The sequence below is a fragment of the Fundulus heteroclitus genome, unplaced genomic scaffold, assembly GCF_011125445.2.
Source record: "Fundulus heteroclitus isolate FHET01 unplaced genomic scaffold, MU-UCD_Fhet_4.1 scaffold_201, whole genome shotgun sequence".
NCBI lineage: Eukaryota > Metazoa > Chordata > Actinopteri > Cyprinodontiformes > Fundulidae > Fundulus > Fundulus heteroclitus.
In genome coordinates this window covers 96924-115771 of record NW_023396613.1, presented here as the reverse complement: position 1 = coordinate 115771, position 18848 = coordinate 96924, and the positions used below count along the sequence as shown (strand labels likewise).

Genomic DNA, 18848 nt, shown 5'->3' with positions numbered 1-18848 from the left:
TTTCCTTGTGTCTCGCCATAGAGCGTGTTCACTCGCGCTCTATGGCGAGACACTTTTTCCTTGCTTGTAAGTGGCATCCGTTGGGGGACAAGAAGTACACTTTATCTATAATAAATGTATTTATATTATTTATTTATAATTTAAACATACTATTTACATACATCATAATAAAATATAAAAAATGTATTATGGAAGTTTAAATTAAAAATAAAAAACTTTGACTTTTCAAAAAATCACTTAAATTAAAATCTAATTAAACCCTATAAAGCTGCTGTTCATGCTAAACAGTTTTTAATCTATTTAAATTATAAAACTAATATAACTGGCACCAAATATGACATACTCTTGGCCCTGGATCTGATCAAATTGGTCTCAAACAGAAATACGTCAAATGGTGTAACCGGTTACACCATTTGACATTTGTATCTAAAATCAAAATTTGCAGGCATTATTATGGACAATTATGTACACACTTGACCTTTATGTGAATATTCAAACACAGATTTTGCATTAAATTAAATATTTTATGATCATTATGATTTATCAATGTTTTAATGAGGTCATACCATTTGACATGCAACCTTAGCTTGCCTGACCATGGCCTAAAAACACTTAATTATGTTACATTTTTAAGAGAGCTACTAACCTGACACACGGCAGACAGAGTCTTAAAGGGTCCTTCTCTGTGACATCATTTCTGACATAATACTGACAAAATGGCTCCTTAAATTGTGGTTACACCAGTTGACATTTCAAGTGTTTGATGTGACAGACTTGATTCCCCATATTAATAAAAACATTCAGAATAATGGGGTTTCGTTACTTTTATTAAATATAGACAAGTTCTAGTGCAAGATCATGCCAGATTATTTTGGAAGGGATTTTGGAGAGAATACACATTTTTTTCAGCAAGTGAAATTATTTGGTTCATGTTTTTGTGGTTACACCGCATTGACATTTTTACCCAAATTCTCTTAAAACACTCTCAAAATTGAATAATTCCAAAACTTTAAGATTAGGGTTTGATAAAAATTATGTTTGAAAATAATGTATCAAATTATTTTCAAATCTTAACCATTTAAATGTATCTAACCCATATGTACACAAAAAAATGAGCGTCACGTCATTGACCCATATATAAAATGTTCTAAATAACCTTTAGAATAATGCTGTTGTTTTAGGTAGTCGAGTTCTTTCCCTTTCAGGTGGTAGATTGCGTTTTAAAAAAAAAAAAAGCCAAAATGTGTTTTATTTGCCTCAGCAATTGAAATACAAGAAGAAAACAAGAGAGAACAAACTTATTGAAAAAGGGAAACACATTCAAATGAAATAAGGCAACTCTCAATGAAAACAGCTTAAATTAAGAGAAAATTGAGAACATTAAGGTGTCACAGCAAGTTCAAGTGGAAACGTAAAAAAAATCCTATTATCATCATAATCTTGGATGTGAATGAAGCAAAATTACAATGACCTAAGCATCCACACTTTGCAACAGTGGTCCCCCCACTAATAAGGCCAAGCTTTGTTTTCCGAAGCGCTGAATGCCTATTTGTGGTGGAATAGGAAAAGCAAAAAAGGCACATGATGCAACTGAGACTCTAGTAATTACAAGATAGTCACTTAAATGCTGGCCATGACTTAGTGGGTTAAGAAAAATGTTCCCAACAGGAATGATTGTGCACATAAGTGAAACAAAACCTTACTTGTGTCCCAGCTCGTGTGCCACAGTGAAGGCCATGGGGAGCCCCGTGTCTTCGCTAATGCTGCAGCTGCGGTGAGGCTGACACATTCCCGCCACATGAGACAGTCCCAGAGTCTCACATGGCATGTTGATGGCTGCACATATGTCCTTCCTTTGAAAAGCACAGACTGCGCGTTAGTCATACGCCTCCTCATCCACCAGCTGAGATGATGTATTCACCCACTGATTTCATGCTGAGTGATATTTTAATTTCATTCAGGGTCCAGATGAATGCAACATAATTTGTTGATTTAAAATTAGCAAAAAATTAGTCCTGCTTTTGCTAAATTTTTTGAAGAGCCCAGCAACAGTGACTCAGTCTGTAGACAATACAGCGCAGAAAGATTTAGTGCGTCCACCAGGAAGTGAGAGAGGACAGAGGGAGCAGGAAGGATATCTGCGGTGATGTGAACATGGCGGGGAAAAAAGGAAAGCAAAAATGACATTCTCTTAGAGCTAAAGAAGCAGATGAAAGAAGAACATCAAAAGGAAAAGACTGAGAAAGATAAGATGGCAAAGAGGCAAGACATCATTTATTTCTGTTGAACTTTGATCTCTTTATAAACTTCCTCGACTTTCTGATTCAACGGGTTCGCCACCTTTGAGTAAAAAGCCAGTAATTGGCACTTTCCACCAAGGTGCCAATTTTCTTGTTTTGTTTCCCTCTCACAGATAAACCAGCCTTGCCTTCTGAATGTCGTCCCTCTGAAGAAACTCTTAATTTTGTCCTCAGTTCAACCAAATTCTGTGTTTGTCAGTCTCAAACTAAGCTGGTGCGTTACGGTTGTCTTATTTTCTCTGAGTTTGTAATTGGTTACCCTTGTTGTGAAATCAAAAGCAAAAAAAATAATAAAAACATTTGCATAGGTGTGTAATTATTCTAACTGGATTGGGACGTTTTAACCTTAAAAAATTGTGATACGAGGGTTGCAACTGACTGTAAACTGGAATTTAAACCCATTTAAATTTAAACCACTTTCAGCTGGAGCCGCCGAGTCGATACAGAATCCACGATACACAGCTTTGCAACACAACATATTTCAAAGCTTTTATTACAGGTCAGACGTTAACGTGTAACCATTATGTATGCAAATGCCATTAATTTGGGGCTTTTGAATGAGTGCTTGAAGCATTGCTTTTACACTATGTAATGATTATACAGCATAAACACTAGATGCACAAGTTTGAGTATGTTGTGGACATTCTCTAATGCACATAAGGCCATATTTATACATAAAGGCTCAACTGTCAGTTATATTCAATAAATTATATTACTGGAATTTTTATTTTATTTTAATAACAATTAACTGAGTCAAACACATTTTATAGATTAATTACAAACAGTCTGATGTTTTCAAGCCTTTATTTCTGTTGATTCTGATGCTTTCCACTTACAGCGAAGGAAAACAACATTTAGGACTAGAAAATTACATCAGACCAATACTTTTGTTTTACATATGTAGGCTTAATCAAATGTATGCTTACTACCTGCCTACAGGTTGGATATTTTCAAAAGGTACATTTAATCTGACAAACAAGCTATTTAAATGCATACTTTGATTTATTAGATATAACTGAACATACACCTCCACTGACACCTGGGCAAATTTCTGCCCACAAATTGCACCACAACCACATGTTTTTTGGGACAATCAGCAAGCTTCTTCCATAATTCTGGGTGGATCGTAATGTCTGGCATTGCTGGCACAGACCAGACTTTTAAGCATAGCTCACAAAGACTCAATAGGGATGAGGTTTGAGCATTCAGAAGTCATTGTGGAAGGTCATAGTTAGCCTGCTGTGCTGATTTGTGTTTTGAATCTTTGTCCGGTTGGGGCACCCAACTGTGTCCAAGTTACCCTAAGCTAAAGAAAGTTGGTTTTGATTGTCACAGACAACCCATGATTTACCAAGGCTGAACTGGAATCTGCTGGACCACCAGTGGCCTCTGTCCACTGTGAAGACGTGTACAACAGCACAGTACAACGATTCTAGAAAACCAAGAAAGAAGCCAGTGCCCAAAGGTCAGCACCTTAAGTCCGGCTCAACATTTGCAGCTGTCCATAGGAACAAGCCTTCTGGAAAAGTTCTATGTCAGATGAGACCAGGGATGAGCAACTTGGCCATGATGACAAAGAGACTGTTTGAAAGAGTCAACGTGAGGCCAAACCAAAGACTGATCTACCAACTGCCACGCATTGTGGTGGTACCATCATGCTTTGGGTGTTTTCACTGTCCGTGGACCTGGAGCATTGTAAAAAGCGTCTGGAACCCTGAAAGTCTTAAAAACACCCAACAATTAATAGCTTGATGGCTGAAATAGAGGTGTTCCAACGGGACAAGGATCCCAGACACCCATCAAAAATGCCAGATAAAACTGGCTAAGATCAAGCTTCTGGTGCTCACCTCAATCCTATTGAAAAAGAATAGACCATGTTCAAAAATCTTAAAAGCCTGCAACTTGCTATAAAATGGATTGCTTCTCCTGTGGTATGTATACATTTGAGCTTGAATGAATCTTTTTGACCAGGTGTTCAAATGAACTGCAGAAGATCCAACTTGACTAAATGAAAGTACCGTTTAATGCATCACTAAAACCCAACGAATCAATATGAAGTTTCTGCTCATAATGAGTATATGTAAAGTCCTGGCTTGAACTGTATGAATTCAAAGACTGCAATAGACAAGAGTGTTGTTGGCAACATTTCAAATAGGGATACAAATAATTTCAAACTAAAAATTCAAAGTGTTTTTGAACCAGAAAAACACTTGACATGCCAATGAAATAAAAACATAAAAGAATAGATTGATATTCAAAAATAGTGTTTCCCTTTAAAGCCGCCCCATCACCAAATGGTCAGAATTTATTTCCGTCTTTGAGCTTGAATGTTTATTTTTTAAGAAACATCTTTCTTATACGTTCCCTGATTTGGATGTCAGAATTTGTATTCCTGTACATTTTTCAGTAGCCAATACAGATCATATTATTATTGGAAATCTCAGTGGCAACATTTTAGGTAACCATAAAGCAGACACTCTGATTTTTTAAGCATTTTACTGAGCTTGCTGTTTCTTGAAGTCAGTCAGATACATTTCTTTCCACTTTCCTGCCGTTTAGGTTGTGACCACTGAAAAGAGATGTGTGTGTGTGTGTGTGGGGGGGGGGGGGGGGGGGGGGGGGGGATACGTATTTCCTCCCACAAAAATTTGTGAGTACTTTAAGCACTCCATTCACAGCCATGTTCCGTTTTAGTGTCAAATTTCCCTTTAACTTCCAGAACTGACTTTTTTTTATCCTTCTTTACCAGTCACAGTAAAATAAACATTTTACTATTTTTCATCTGATATTTTAGAAGGATCATATCAAAATGCAGATAAAACAGAAAACACAAAATAATGAATCTAAAATAATTTATTAAAACCGCTTAGGTAAAGATTTCCCAAATTGTTTACAGCGATACATTCAAGCCAAACACCTATGTTTAAATCTAAGGATTTTGTGATACAAGAAAAATAAGACCAAGATGGATCCTTTAATTCTTTAGTGATGATAAACAACAAAAACTCCAATAACCTGGTTATAAACATGTCAAACCCAGTCTTTGTTTGAAACACCTTTTGAGTCAATTTTTGTCTTCATGAGTTCACACCTGCTCAACATTTATAATCAATCAGTCAGTGTATTTTCTTAACATGTTCTTATGTGCATCCTTTAGCTGGGTGAATCAATAGTATAGTTTAAAGAGAGAATTAAAAAAATCTGAAAAATCCCGTTGTACAATATCAGTCAAGAAATTATTATTATGTACCATTGGAGGAAATATAGGACTACAGTAACATTAAATAAACTGGACATTCCTTGTAATTTACTCACCAAGTGAGATTGAAACTGGTTAGAGAGGCAGCCTAGAGCAACAAAGGCAGAAGCATCAGGAATTTGTGATTAGTTCTGACAATTCCTGTATTCTCCATATATCTGCACCGAGAAGCAGGGCTGTGGGACGGAAATCTCTAGTTCCAGCTAAAATCTTCCAAAGCCTTGTGAGGTAAGCTGGTCTTGTCATATCTGGCAGCATCATGTTCTGAGGTTACTTTTTGAGAGATGGAACAAAAGTTTTGGTCAGGATGAAGTTATGAACAGTGCTAAATGCCAATCAGTTTAGACCCATAACCTTCAGCTGTCTACAAGAAAGCTAAAGACCAAGAGGGTTTTTCTTTGTCCAGCATCACAGTGAGTGCAAGCAGGCATGTAAATGAACTTTATTAGAGAAAGATGTCTACCCAAAACTAAATTCCACCAAAAAGGTTTAGGATCACCTAATAAGTGCTGTGGACACAGACGTCCTCTAAATTGGATAGATTTGGAGAACTCTGGCAAGTGTGCAGATATTGTACAGTCCCAATGTGGGATGCTGATGAGATTCCTACCAAAGCAGACTGAATCTTTGTAATCTTTCTTAAATGTCTATATGGATCTTTAGATTGATAATAATGATAGTATCACATCCACCTTTAAAAGTAACTATCTGCCAGCCTCAGCTGAGGTCTGAAAGGTAGATTTATGCATTTGTTCAGTCAGGGTTAAAGGGGTGAGGGAAAATTAGTCAGAGCTAAGGAATTTTGACAATTTTATAATTAAAAACAATCTTTAATACATCTTAGGGAAAGTTAAATATGTCTAGCATGTACTCTGTAAAAATAGAAGAGAGAAAGTAATTTATTTTGTTTCTTTTCTTTCTCTGCCTACTCAGAATGCAGTGATTAAAAAACAAATTCAACAAACCTAATAAATACAATGCAAATGAGTTAAGAAAATAAGCCATATAAATTAACTTTTAAAGTCTCAAGAATATAAAATATATACATATCTCAGTGTTTTACTTGAGTCAAATGTAGAGTGAGAATAAATTTCACTTTTAAACATCTTATTAACTGGGACACCCCAGATCTAATCGCTGCTTTCTCAGCTATTAATAATTTAGGGCAGATTGGGACCGTGGCAAATATTTGAAGTTGGTCGAGCAAAATAACTCTCGACACTCCCATAATATCCAATTGCAGATCAGTCATAATTAAGCAAAAATAATTCCCTTTAGATTAAGAAGCATGTCAAACTCCCCACTGTCCTACATATGATGAGAGAATGGATTTTATCCATCAGTAAGTCGAATAAAATCTCTGACAATCTCTGACAATATGAACAAGCAACAAAAGGTCAATGTTTTTGTTCGCTCACATGAAACTGTTCCATCGTTTATGGATATTAAATAACCTGAATTTCAGAAGATGGAGGAATCAGAAAGACTTCAAGGCACTGGCAGTAGATCTAGCCGCACCTCTTAAACATTAAACAGCATTTTCACATGTTACAACCATTAATTAAATTTTATTGAAATACTTTGTGAACAAAGCAGCACATAAATCTAATGGAGAAGTATATTAGAAATACAGCCTGAGGACTGGATTTGTGTTCAGCCCCATTTATTCTTGTGTGCCTAAATAAAATCCAGCATAAACGAATGCCTCCAGAGGTCACTTAATCAGTAAAGAGAGCCCAACTGTGTGTAACTTAACCTCAAACGTTTCACAAAAACAGTAGTGAACAATCACACGGATCGAGGATGAGGATGTGGGGAGTTTAAAGCAGGGCTGGGAAATAAACAATACTACTGTTAAATCCAACATGAAAAAGCTGAAAAAGCTGACAGGGCAATCATTACTCAGAGAAGAGCTCAGAGACCCATAGCAACCCTTTTGGATCTGCAAACATCTACAGGTGAGGTGGCAGAGTCTGAACAAAGTGCACACTCATGTAGGAGCAAAATTGACTTTTTTGGTCCACATACAAAACGCTACGTGTGGAAGGAGAATCCAGCTAACATCACCCAAAAATCACCCTGAATATACCATCCTAAACAGGAGACATGGTGATGGTAGCATCATGCTATTGGGCTGCTTTTCTTAAGCAGAGACTGGAAGAGAGGGAGAGTGAATTTATAGGACGATGGATGGAGGATAATACAGGACAGTACTGGAAGAAAACCTGTTTCAGGTTAAAAAAGAGTTCAGATTGTGGGACAGTGGACCAAGTTCTAGCAGGACAACTCTAAAAAAAAAATCAGCAATGGCTACAATGGAATGGTTCACAACAAAGGCCATCCATGTACTAGACTGTCCAAATTATAGGCCTAAATCTAATTAAAGATCTGTGGCCAGACTTGAACACTGGCATTTCAACACATTCTCCATTCATTTTGACCGAGCTTTGTTTTGCAAAGGAAAATGGGCCATTGATTTTATCTCTAACTCTTCAAAGTTGGTGGAGACATACACCAAAAGATCTACAGCTATGTTTGCCAGAAAATAGGCTTTTACAAAGTACTGTCTCAGGCGAGCTGAAAACTAACAAAATGATCAAACCTAGAAGTAAAAAAAAAAATCATTGAATTGAATTGCAAGAAGGATGATGAGAAAAGTGGTACAACTTTTCTCCCTGAAACACTGACTGCTCAACTCCTGAATAGAATGAGAAATACATTTCAAATTGCCTTCAGTGTGTAATTTTGTATCTGCATATTAGAGAGAATGAGCCCTGCGTGAGTTGGACATTTATTTACCTGGTGAGCAGAACAGCCACGTCGTGGTGCAGCGGGTGTTCGTCTCCTTTCATGTTGAGCTTTTTCTGCCACTTGCAGAAGCTGCTCAAGCTGTTGTCAGCGTGGTGGGTAATCTTTAGGTCATCCTGTTAGCCGGCCACCATAAATACAACAGAAGAGAACAAAATGTGCATATATGAATTAGCAGGAGCTAACGGCTGTTAAAAGCGACGAAGGCCGCAAAACTACAGCAAAACTGTTCCTAAATGTATTTTAGGTTCAGCTAAACTACACCTTCAAATTTAATAGTTTGACAGAAACTTTTCTTCTAATTATGCACCATGGCAAAGGTCAGGGGAAGAAAGCTTTCACTCATGTTACCAAGAGCAGAAAAAAAGGTTAATGGCAACCTAAACAGGCCCAGTGTGAATCATGGATTCTCTAATCACAAACATGATTATAAACAGAATGCACCCGCTTTTCACACAGAAAAGTCAGAACTGAGAGTAATTCAGTCAAATGAAGCAGCAGCATACAATTAATTTTATCTGCAAAGATAAATGTTTATCCACGTCAATTTAATTGACATTATAAACTCCAATGTGTGAAGCACAGGCTGACTAATTAACACATCTTTGAAAAGTGCTGCACAGAGGCTTGCTGTGCATAAATTTCTCATTAAATTAGTTCATTTTCAGAGCACCAAACGCTACTAAAAAATGCAGAACTCAAACAGGTTTGTGTTGCTCTTCAAATACACAGCTGTAATTTACCGGGTTCTAACTATATCAAACTTCTATTAGAGCACAGAAAGAGTTGAAAGGAAGATGAGATTAAATGAGAAACTATAACTCAGATGATGACATTTATTTGCAGCTGCAAAGCCATTGACATCTGGCAGCCAGGAACGGGTCACAAAGCTATTTATATGGGCTAGGGACTCCAGCCAAACAAAGTGGGAACCATTATCCACCAACAGAAAAAAGACGGTATAGAGTATTTAGGAAGATAATTTAGGAATATTAACCTTACTGGAAGAAAGTGACTCCAGAGATTCAGACCGTCTTGGTTGGATGAGTAAAATACACAGGTAGAGCAAATTTGAAGAAGGCTTTTGTCTCCACCACACAACATAACATGCTGACAGGACTAAATGCCACAATTGATGGAATCATGAATTCTGCTTTCAGGCAGAAAATATACATCCATCAGTTTGTGACCTTAAGCTCCCACAGACCTCGGTTATGCAGAAGGGCAACGATCCAAAGGGCATTAGCAAGTCCACCTCTGAGTGACTCGAGATAAAAGACATAAACGAAGACTTTGGACCAGCCTAGTCAAAGTCTGGGTTTAAATGTGATTTGAGGAAGTTACATTTTCACACAGCGCCAGGTGAATTTGGTTTTGGCTTTTTCCCTTAGTAAATGAAATCATCTTTTGAAGACTGCACCATGTATTCATTCAGGTTGACTTTGTCTGATATAAATATTTTGTTTGATAAAAAAAAAATGAAATCTGTGAGGAGGTAAATACCTTTTCACACTACTGTCTATCTATGCCTATGCTCAAGGCTATAGCAGATTTTTATGGTGGTAAACAAATTAATTAATTGTTAGTAAACTTGCATTTTCTTTTAAATAAATTCTAGATTTTTGAAAGAATAGTGGAACAGGGCAGCCCTGTGTTTTCTATGTTAGCCTTTTAAGTAAGTGAGGTAGTCAGGTTAACAATCAAACATAATTTAACTTGAAGATTTTTGGAGTTTGGCTTTGTGACCTCCGTTAATTGTGTTTAATGAACAGTTTGACACTGTAATCAGTGTGTCTCTAAGAAATAAGTTTACCCTTGTGCAAAATCTAATATTAGCATCACCTCATCAAGACACAACTAGGGCTTACCTCATCCTGCTCCAGAAGGATGAGCCGAACAATCACAATGTTGATTGCATTCCCGATACTGGCGTCTCTGAAGAGACCCGCCACCTGAAAGAAAAAAAGAAAACAGAATGTCTTTCAAAGAGGACACTTGCATCGATATCCAACCATCAAATGCTGGTTTATCCCACAGAAAGCCACATGCATTCTCCCTTTAATTATACGCCTAAGACACACCTGCCTTCAGCATGTAACACAGAGGGAAGGAGATGATCCACAAAGACAAATGAAAGACACAGCAGACTTCACACTGGAAGGCTCCCTTCTGGTCAGCAGGGCACTTCAAAACACGCCGCATGAATAAAATAGCTTACTCTATATAAAATATAGGCTACATATATTCTGTAACGATGAGATAACCTTTTACAGTTCAGACACTACTTAAAAATAAAAGTGAGGTAAAAGCCAAGCCAAATGTATTTTTAAAGCACTTTAGAAACAGCAGGCACAGACCAAAGAACGACAGAAATAAACAAACAATTCCACTAATATTTTAAACAGATCAAATGATTAAAAGTAGAAATGAATCATCCAAGTAAAAGTGGCAACGTGAAAATACAACGTAGACAAGAAGGACGGAAGAACGGAAATGGTGATTAACAACTTATTCTGGCACCTGTCCAAGGTATACCCCGCCTCTCGCCCAATGACCGCTGGAGACAGCGGTCATTGGGCGAGAGGCCGACACCTGTGGGCTTACCTTTCAAAAAAACTCACGTCACATATAATCGTTCTTTATTTTTTGGTTGATCAAATATCCGATTTAAATTGTTTCTGCAACATTTTATTACATAGTTAGCTACAAAAAACAATAATTAGGGGGATATTTCAGGTAACGGTTGACTTAAATATTTACAATATTCACAATGAGGTTGCTTGTTGAATAACGTCTTCATATTATTTTTTATAAAGATTTTTTTTTAGTTTACTATACATATATGGGAAACAGTTTATCTAAATGTAAGCTTAACTTTTGCTGTGCGTGGATATGTTAATGCAACTTGACTCTCGCCGGATGGATGTAGAATGAAATCCATCCTGCGAGAGTCAGGTTAACGTTAATGTCCTTCTCTCTCTGTTTTTATGTGACATATAAAGAGATAGTCTTTGCTCTCCAAAGAATCCATCTCTTTGAGAAATTAGCAAAATCAGGGGAGGTTTCACATGAGGCAAGCTGATTTGTTTTGTCTCTAAATATTAACAGACCAAGTTCTCGCACCCTCCTCTGTCTGAACAAATTCTGTAAAACCATGATGGCAAGAAAATAATCAGTGTAACCTGTCACATAAATTACTTTTCAGACAGCTCACCTCAGATACCTCCCACTCTGGTAAGATGAAAAGCATGAAATAGAGCATCCCAAAAAGAGTAGCTTGATTTCAGAATGAGGTGACGTGATCAGATGTTCGTCGTTTTCTAATTTAAGGCATTAGGAACAAAGTGCTGTCAAAAAGAAAGCATAGCACTTGCTCAAGGCTCGAGCTTTGATTGTGGCATGTCTTGATTTCAGGTAGCGTGTGGTGGTTTAGAAAGCTCTTTCAGAGGCTGCAGGAGGTAAATTGAGTTCATCCAGAGAAGGGCGTAGATGGGTCTACGTTAAATGCTCAGAGACTGGTGATAAAACAATCATCAACAAAAACAGTGCTCATCCAGCAGCAGAAAAGCTGCTGATCAATTATCACAACTCCACCAAATTCATGAGTGTTTCATTTTAATATTCAGTGTGGTTAAGATATTGCTGCAGAATAAATGAATTCAGATTGCAAGTCTTGTCTGGTTTTGGATGAATGTCAGTTTCCTGCAGCAGCAAAAGCAAGAAGCTTGTCAAGGTCAAAGTCAGCCAAGAAGTATGATAGCCGACTGGGCTGCGGCAAACTTATTTTTCTGCTCCCTCATTTTTTTGATCCAAAGACATCTGGCCACTCTAAGTAGTCTGACTAATCTACAAACTCAATTATTTCATCTTGTACTTCTTTAAACTAGCAAGCAACAATAAAATATAAATAATTGCTCGATTTTAGTCCCACCTTGCTTCACCTCTAGGTTGGTTTAATCCAACTCATCGTACCTAAATCACTTTGTTTCAACTGCATCTCTTCAGTCAGACACTGTAATGTAATGGATAGGAAAGGTATAGTGAACCAAACCTCAATCGGATTTTTAACCGCTGTAACGTGTTGCATTTTTACAACTCACCATAAATCCAATAAAAACTTTTCACTGAATTAGGAGGCTACTGGCGGCTCAAACTAGAGACCAATCAGTAAGCTGCTAAATGTGAACACAGACCGCTTTCTATTGGTCCTCACACCTCATAGAACCAAACATGGAGAAGCAGCATTTAGTTCCTATGCTCCAATTATCTGGAACAAACTTCCAGAAAACTGTAAAAGTGCGGAAAGCCTGAGTTCTTTTAAATCAAGATTAAAAACACATTTGTTTAAAATTGCCTTCAACTGTCCTAGTTAACTGAATCACCACTTTTTTGTTCTATTTTCTATCTATATTTTATTCCTACTTTATTCTGTTTTATTTTGCTATATTTTAATCATGTAAAGCACTTTGCATTGTCTTTGTACTGAATTGTGCTATATAAATAAATTTGCCTTGCCTTGCCTCATAGAGGACCTGCATGCATGCCGTCCAAATTACTTTATATTAAAGATTCCTAAATCTAGAAGTTGATGTCACATAGAGGACCGTACAACTAAAGCGGGAAGACACTCCTGAAACCTGTGTGACCTTTGCCAGCAGAATTTACAGCAGCTGTAGCATTTTGGCTTTTTTCTACCTTAATAATCAGTCCTGAGGAACTGAGTCTTTCATTTATTTTTGTTTTTTTTAACATAAATGCTTTAAGACAGACATTACAGGTTTAAAATCCTAAAAATGGCTTTGCCAGGAGCATTCACTTTCCCTTCCTCCATAGCCTTTCAAAGTGAAAAGCACAAACTTTATTTAATTGATATATGAGTTTAATATTTTCAAAAAGGGTAGTTCATTTTAATATTTAAGCACTATAAAACAGTGACATTCAACATGGCTAACATGATTTGAATGTTTTATTTGAATTACCCATTACTTCTGTCTAACAACTTCAAGTTAACAAAAAAGACAAACTTCTGTGAAATGACAAAAAGTTAGGAATATTCAGCCAGTTGGAGATTTTTAGCAGGCTCCCCATACCACCATAAAAAACAACCAAACAAACCAAATCAAAAAAAGAAACAAACTCCACCATAATGACCACACTCTCAAGAACATATTACTTTTGCACCAGAGCCGTTTTCTGAGAGAAGATTTCTAAAGTCTCAAATTCAGCCCTGGTGCCTATTGTGCAAACAATGGGAGTGAAAAAATTGCCCTCAGAAAACTATCCTGGTTCCAAAAGAGATAGTTACTGCAACAGAAATGCACTTAATGAAATGATCAAAAGAATTGCTTTGAAACCAGTGAGCATTACCGTCAACAGGAACATGCTGACAACGCAACACAAAAGTTGCCGTCTATTTAGAACAAAAATCACCAATTTCCTAGAAATTGATAGTGTAAAAAAATGTGCCACTAGTTTTTTTCTTTAAAGTATATATAATTTTCCACAAAAGACAAAAAGCTTCTCAGTGACAACGTCTCAAACGCCAAAGACAGCAACCTATTTTACATTTTTTTTTTACAGCAACGCAACTTAAATTTCCCACTTTGATGTGACAAAAATAACTGATATTTATTGTCTTCTGTCTGTATGTGTTCATTTTCATCCACAACACCCAAGTAAAAATTCCTTAATGCAACGTAAACAGACTTTTTATAGAACCAGTCTACCCTTATAAGTTATTGCCCCCCCCCCCCCCAATCACTATAAATACTGTATGTTTGTTTCAAGTATGTTTAAGACACATTACATCCAAATCGCTCAATTTAAAGACATTTTCCCCAGAGATGCTATTTCCTTTGAGAGATGCTAGACCTTATTATAGGGTTCTAACATTAATTTCTCGTCCACACTCCATAATCATAGCCACTGAATATTTTGCCCAATGTCAACTAAAGACGGTTGAATAAAAGATAATAACAGAGCGGGTTATTTGTAGTCACTTAGACAGATGAGGTTTATCAAGACGCAGCTCTTTCTTTCAACATGTTCAGCACAACAAATGCAAAAGACACATTTCAGTAAAATAAACAACGTTATTTACACTTTAAGGGTGAAATTAGGTGTTTTAAAAGCGATGATGAATTCCATTTACACGTGATAGAAACTGTAACATATTAAAACCCAGGAGCGACGGAGAGACATTGATTCAGTGCAAACTGACCTTGCATTCACACTTGAGTGTGGCCACTTATTTAAAGAAGTGTACATGATGTTGTTAAACTGGCAGCTTGGGCAGTGCTGACATGATAAATGCACAAGTTAATCAAATTTCCTCTCCAAGCATTATGGTTATTTCCAGATATTTTACCGGGAGTCAAACAAACAATTCAAATCCATGCTCCCCTGTCATTGTTTCTATTGTTCTATGCCGTGATTGATAACAGGGCTGCGGCTATTTTGAACTCATTGAAATTAGTTTTGTCCCGCAGCCATGTACTGTTTAAACCACTGGCCCTGTTTTGGTTGTGCAGAAAACCCATTTTCACTTTAGTCATGAAGGCAATATCGTCTAAGAGTTTGTACTGCAATGTGTACTATAGCTGCTACTTTCATTTAAACATATTGATCCTGAACATCCTTCAGGGACTAAAGTAATTAGCCATTAGGTCACAACATGAAGGAAACTAGAAAAATACCTTTGGTCAATCCACTGTGGCCACAGACCACAGCCTGGCCCAGAATGTATATGTACTGTGCTACGGGTAACTCAAAGACAATGGAGCAAACGTTGTCTGAAGATGATGACATTATTGTCTAGATACCAGGAAGAACTGGCTTCCCTTGAGGCTCTGCTATATTGTTTTCACAAATCAGAATTGTATAGAGTTTTGATGTTCAAAGCGTTAAAGGGCTCAAACAAGAACCAGGAGAGGAAGCAGAGAATAATGCCTGCTTCCTCTGTGTAATATCGTCTGCTAAGTCAGCTAAACTGTCTCCATTCTGACAGTGAATTCCCTTCCCGGATATTTGGCTGTCTGACATGACTGGTCTGTCGTTTTCAAGACATATGGAAGTATTTTCTTTAGCTTTTGATGTCATATCAATTAACTTGGTATTTTACTAAATCATCCTAAGTAGACCAAGTTTTATTTGGGACCTCAAAACTATACAGATATTTTAATGGCTGATAAGACAACTAAACTTTTACAATATTTACCAAATCATACTGTCAAATTTTTGACTGTCCCAGCACCTTATAGGTGTCTTATTATTCTAATGCTTTTACTAACATATGGTGCATTACAGCAAATGTCTATATATTATTATATACACATCATGGATTATCTACAACTGCTAGCACCAGACTCCTCCACTAGTATCCAGGACCCAGACGTGCAGCCATCTTGATAATTAACAACTGTGATAACATAAAGGTTTTGTGAATTCCCAAAACAGAGCTTCCATAACACAATGGCAACACTGTCATTTTTACTGCACCCCAGAAGAAGAACCCTTCAAGATCCTGTTGAGACCATCAACGTTCTGGATGACTTTAATGTCACAGTGGATACTCTAGAAGGGGGTCTTAGAGATCACTAACAATATACACCACACTGATGTTTTCAATATTACACTAACAGGTATGTTTTCAGTAAACCAGGAACCATAAATGACTTGTGACGCAACAGCCAATACTTTTGATGCTTTTCTGTTTTGACGTACCTCCTTAACTCCAACCTGAGCTGCACCAACACATCCGTGTCATTCAGCGTTTGTGTGCACAAGTTTAATAAAGTGTTGAACCAGACTTTTACAACTTCCCTGTCACTATTCCAACTCTGTCTCTTGGGTGTCTTCACAGCTGAATGACTCTTCAGGAGACCATTTCAAAATAGTGTTCTCTTTTTGGCTATTATATAAAGCAACTCTGTAGGAGTTGGTCTAGGGATTTACAAGCTGTGAACTGGAAAGACAGCAGCGCTTACGGCTTGCTAATGGGAATGTTGAATGAATTTTGATCTGTTGTGTGTTCCCACAGAACAGAAAAGAAAACCTGCTGCCGGTATCCATGTTAAATCCATTTGTCAACGAAATATCTTCCAGAATAGGCTTCAACACTGGACCATGTGTGAAGATCTGGATTTAAGTGGGTGAAGACTACCGCTTAAGTTGAAGTATTTTTCAGTAAAGGGACACTGTGTAACTAATTTGTAATTAATTTGGCTTTTGATTAGCAAAAATCAAGTGTTGCCATTCTAAATACAAATTCTAGCAAAGTATAATAACCTCACATCAGAAATTAAAGCTTTCTCATAACTTAGAATTAGTAGTTTAGAAATACATAGGTGTCTGTGCACCCACTGAGAGGTTGCAGCTTTCTGCTGGACAGGTAAGTTGATTTAATATACCAGTGAAGTTCATTTAGGTTTTATATTAAAAACAGGGCAATGAAGAGCAGTAACTCCTGGCAGAGACTGCTCCTTTGTTCATCTCCTCTCTCTCATTGGCTGATGAAGTGCAGATGCTGACTACACTTCATTCTGCGCCACCTCGACCAACCAGGAACGTACGTCAGTATCGTGTTTGTGGACCTTCAAGATCAACAAACCAGAAGCTTACCCAGCTCATAGTGCCAGACTCCGAGAGGAAGAGGAAGCGTTTTCACCCCAACAAGAACCTTCAGCACCGATGACCCCCAGGGGTGTGTTCTCTTCCCACTCCTCTTTTCTCTGTACACAAATGACTGCACCTAAGTGGACCCATCTGTGAAATTCCTGAAGTTTGCAGATGACACCAGTGTCATTCGTCTGACCAAGGAAGGTGACGAGTCTCCATACAGACAAGAGGTGGATCGGCTGGTCCTCTTGTGCAGTTAGAACCATCTGGAGCTTAACCCACCTAAGACTGTGGAGATGACGTTGGTATTCATCTAAATCCCTGCATCCCAAAAAAAACAATGTCTGCTCTGGATCACTTCTGGGACCACCCTCGCTCGAGACTTGAGATGGGCCTTGCATATACACATTTTGGAAGACGGCCTATCACAGACTTCCTACAGCAACTCAACAAGTACAATCTTCCACAACAGCTGCTGGTCATCTTCTACATGGCCATTATTCAGTCTGTCCTGTGAATCTTCATCACTGTGTAGTTTGGCTCATCCTCAAAGCAGGACATGTCTAAACTTCGAGAAACACTTAGATCTACAGAGAGGATCATCAAGGCTAACCTTCCCTACATCCAGAACATGTACAGGGCTAGCGTCTGGAAAAGGCAGGTAACATTTCAGCAGGCCCCAAACATCATGCACACAAATTGTCTAAAGACTTACTATCAGGTCAGCTCTCCAGATCACCGTTTACAAAAACAGCTGCCGCAGAGACAGTCGGTGTATCCACATTGATACAATGCGTATTTACAACAACCCAACTATGTCTTCCTTTTCTGTAGGAACATGTACATATTTACAAGAGAAATATATTTACAGTTTCCATTTTAGTATATCTGTACTAAATGTACTAATGTCCTAAACTGGAGTCAAACTCCTTGTTTAATATACCAACTTGACCATTAAAGCGGATTCTGATATTTTATGCAACTGTATGTAAAAACATTATTTAGGTCTGGTTATTGACATCTTTCTTCTACAAAGCTGCATTAAAGTCAAAACAATTGGAAGTACAGGCTCTTTCAAAACTACTTGAAGATGGGATTAAGGCGTCTTTTTATTGCCTTTGTGTGTTTTGTAAAAGGACTGAGGGTGTGAGGGGATTGAAATCAACCTGTTACACACTGACTTGCCTAAGATGGTAGTCATACCGCTGCATCAGCTGATTTATGAAAGAATAAATAGGTGCTGCACCTCGAATTTGGCTTAGCGATTAAATATGGTCTGTGGGGCCAGCTGAACATGGGATTTTAGGCATAAACAGACAGAGAGCGGCACTGTGCTGCACAGATCAGGCACACATAATTTCTTGCCAAAAAAAACACATTATACAAGTCACACAAAAGTGCATCAAGACACAAAAAAACCCTGGACTTCAGCCATGTCAAGCTTCTCCAGTAGCATCAATGCTTGAAAAAAAAGAACAGACCCAAAAAAGGTTTTCACACACAGATGTGTTGCACATTTTAGGAGTTTTATGACACTCATTTCTGGCATAACTCTATAGTGACCCTGCTGAGCGCCACACTGAGCCTCCTTTCGTTACAATACCAGCTTTAGATTTGAAAGCTGGAGCGTGCTTGATTTATGAAAGACCAGAGGCAGCTGAAAGAGCGGCTCATCTTTGTGGGTTTATGATGGAAATGTTCTCTGAATGAGGCCATCTGTCAGGGTCCAGGAACGGTGGTGGGTTTCTGTGCGCCTTCCCCTTTTTCAACACTCCATCCTCCCTTTCTGTGCTGCTGCTCTCTGCTGAGGGTGAAGCTGCTTCTCCTCCTGTACTGAACCGAGGCTGCAGCAGTGCTTCTTGTTA

General features: G+C 37.8%; 1 protein-coding gene across 1 annotated transcript in view; it reads right to left on the bottom strand.

The window, feature by feature from the left end:
• LOC105916372 (A disintegrin and metalloproteinase with thrombospondin motifs 7) overlaps positions 1 to 18848 on the bottom strand; it is a gene marked incomplete in the record, with an annotated part of 219136 nt that overhangs the window by 164243 nt on the left and 36045 nt on the right. The window contains 3 exon segments of the mRNA XM_036129684.1: positions 1704 to 1853; positions 8359 to 8483; positions 10236 to 10319. Of these exon segments, the coding sequence (XP_035985577.1) occupies positions 1704 to 1853; positions 8359 to 8483; positions 10236 to 10319 (359 nt within the window).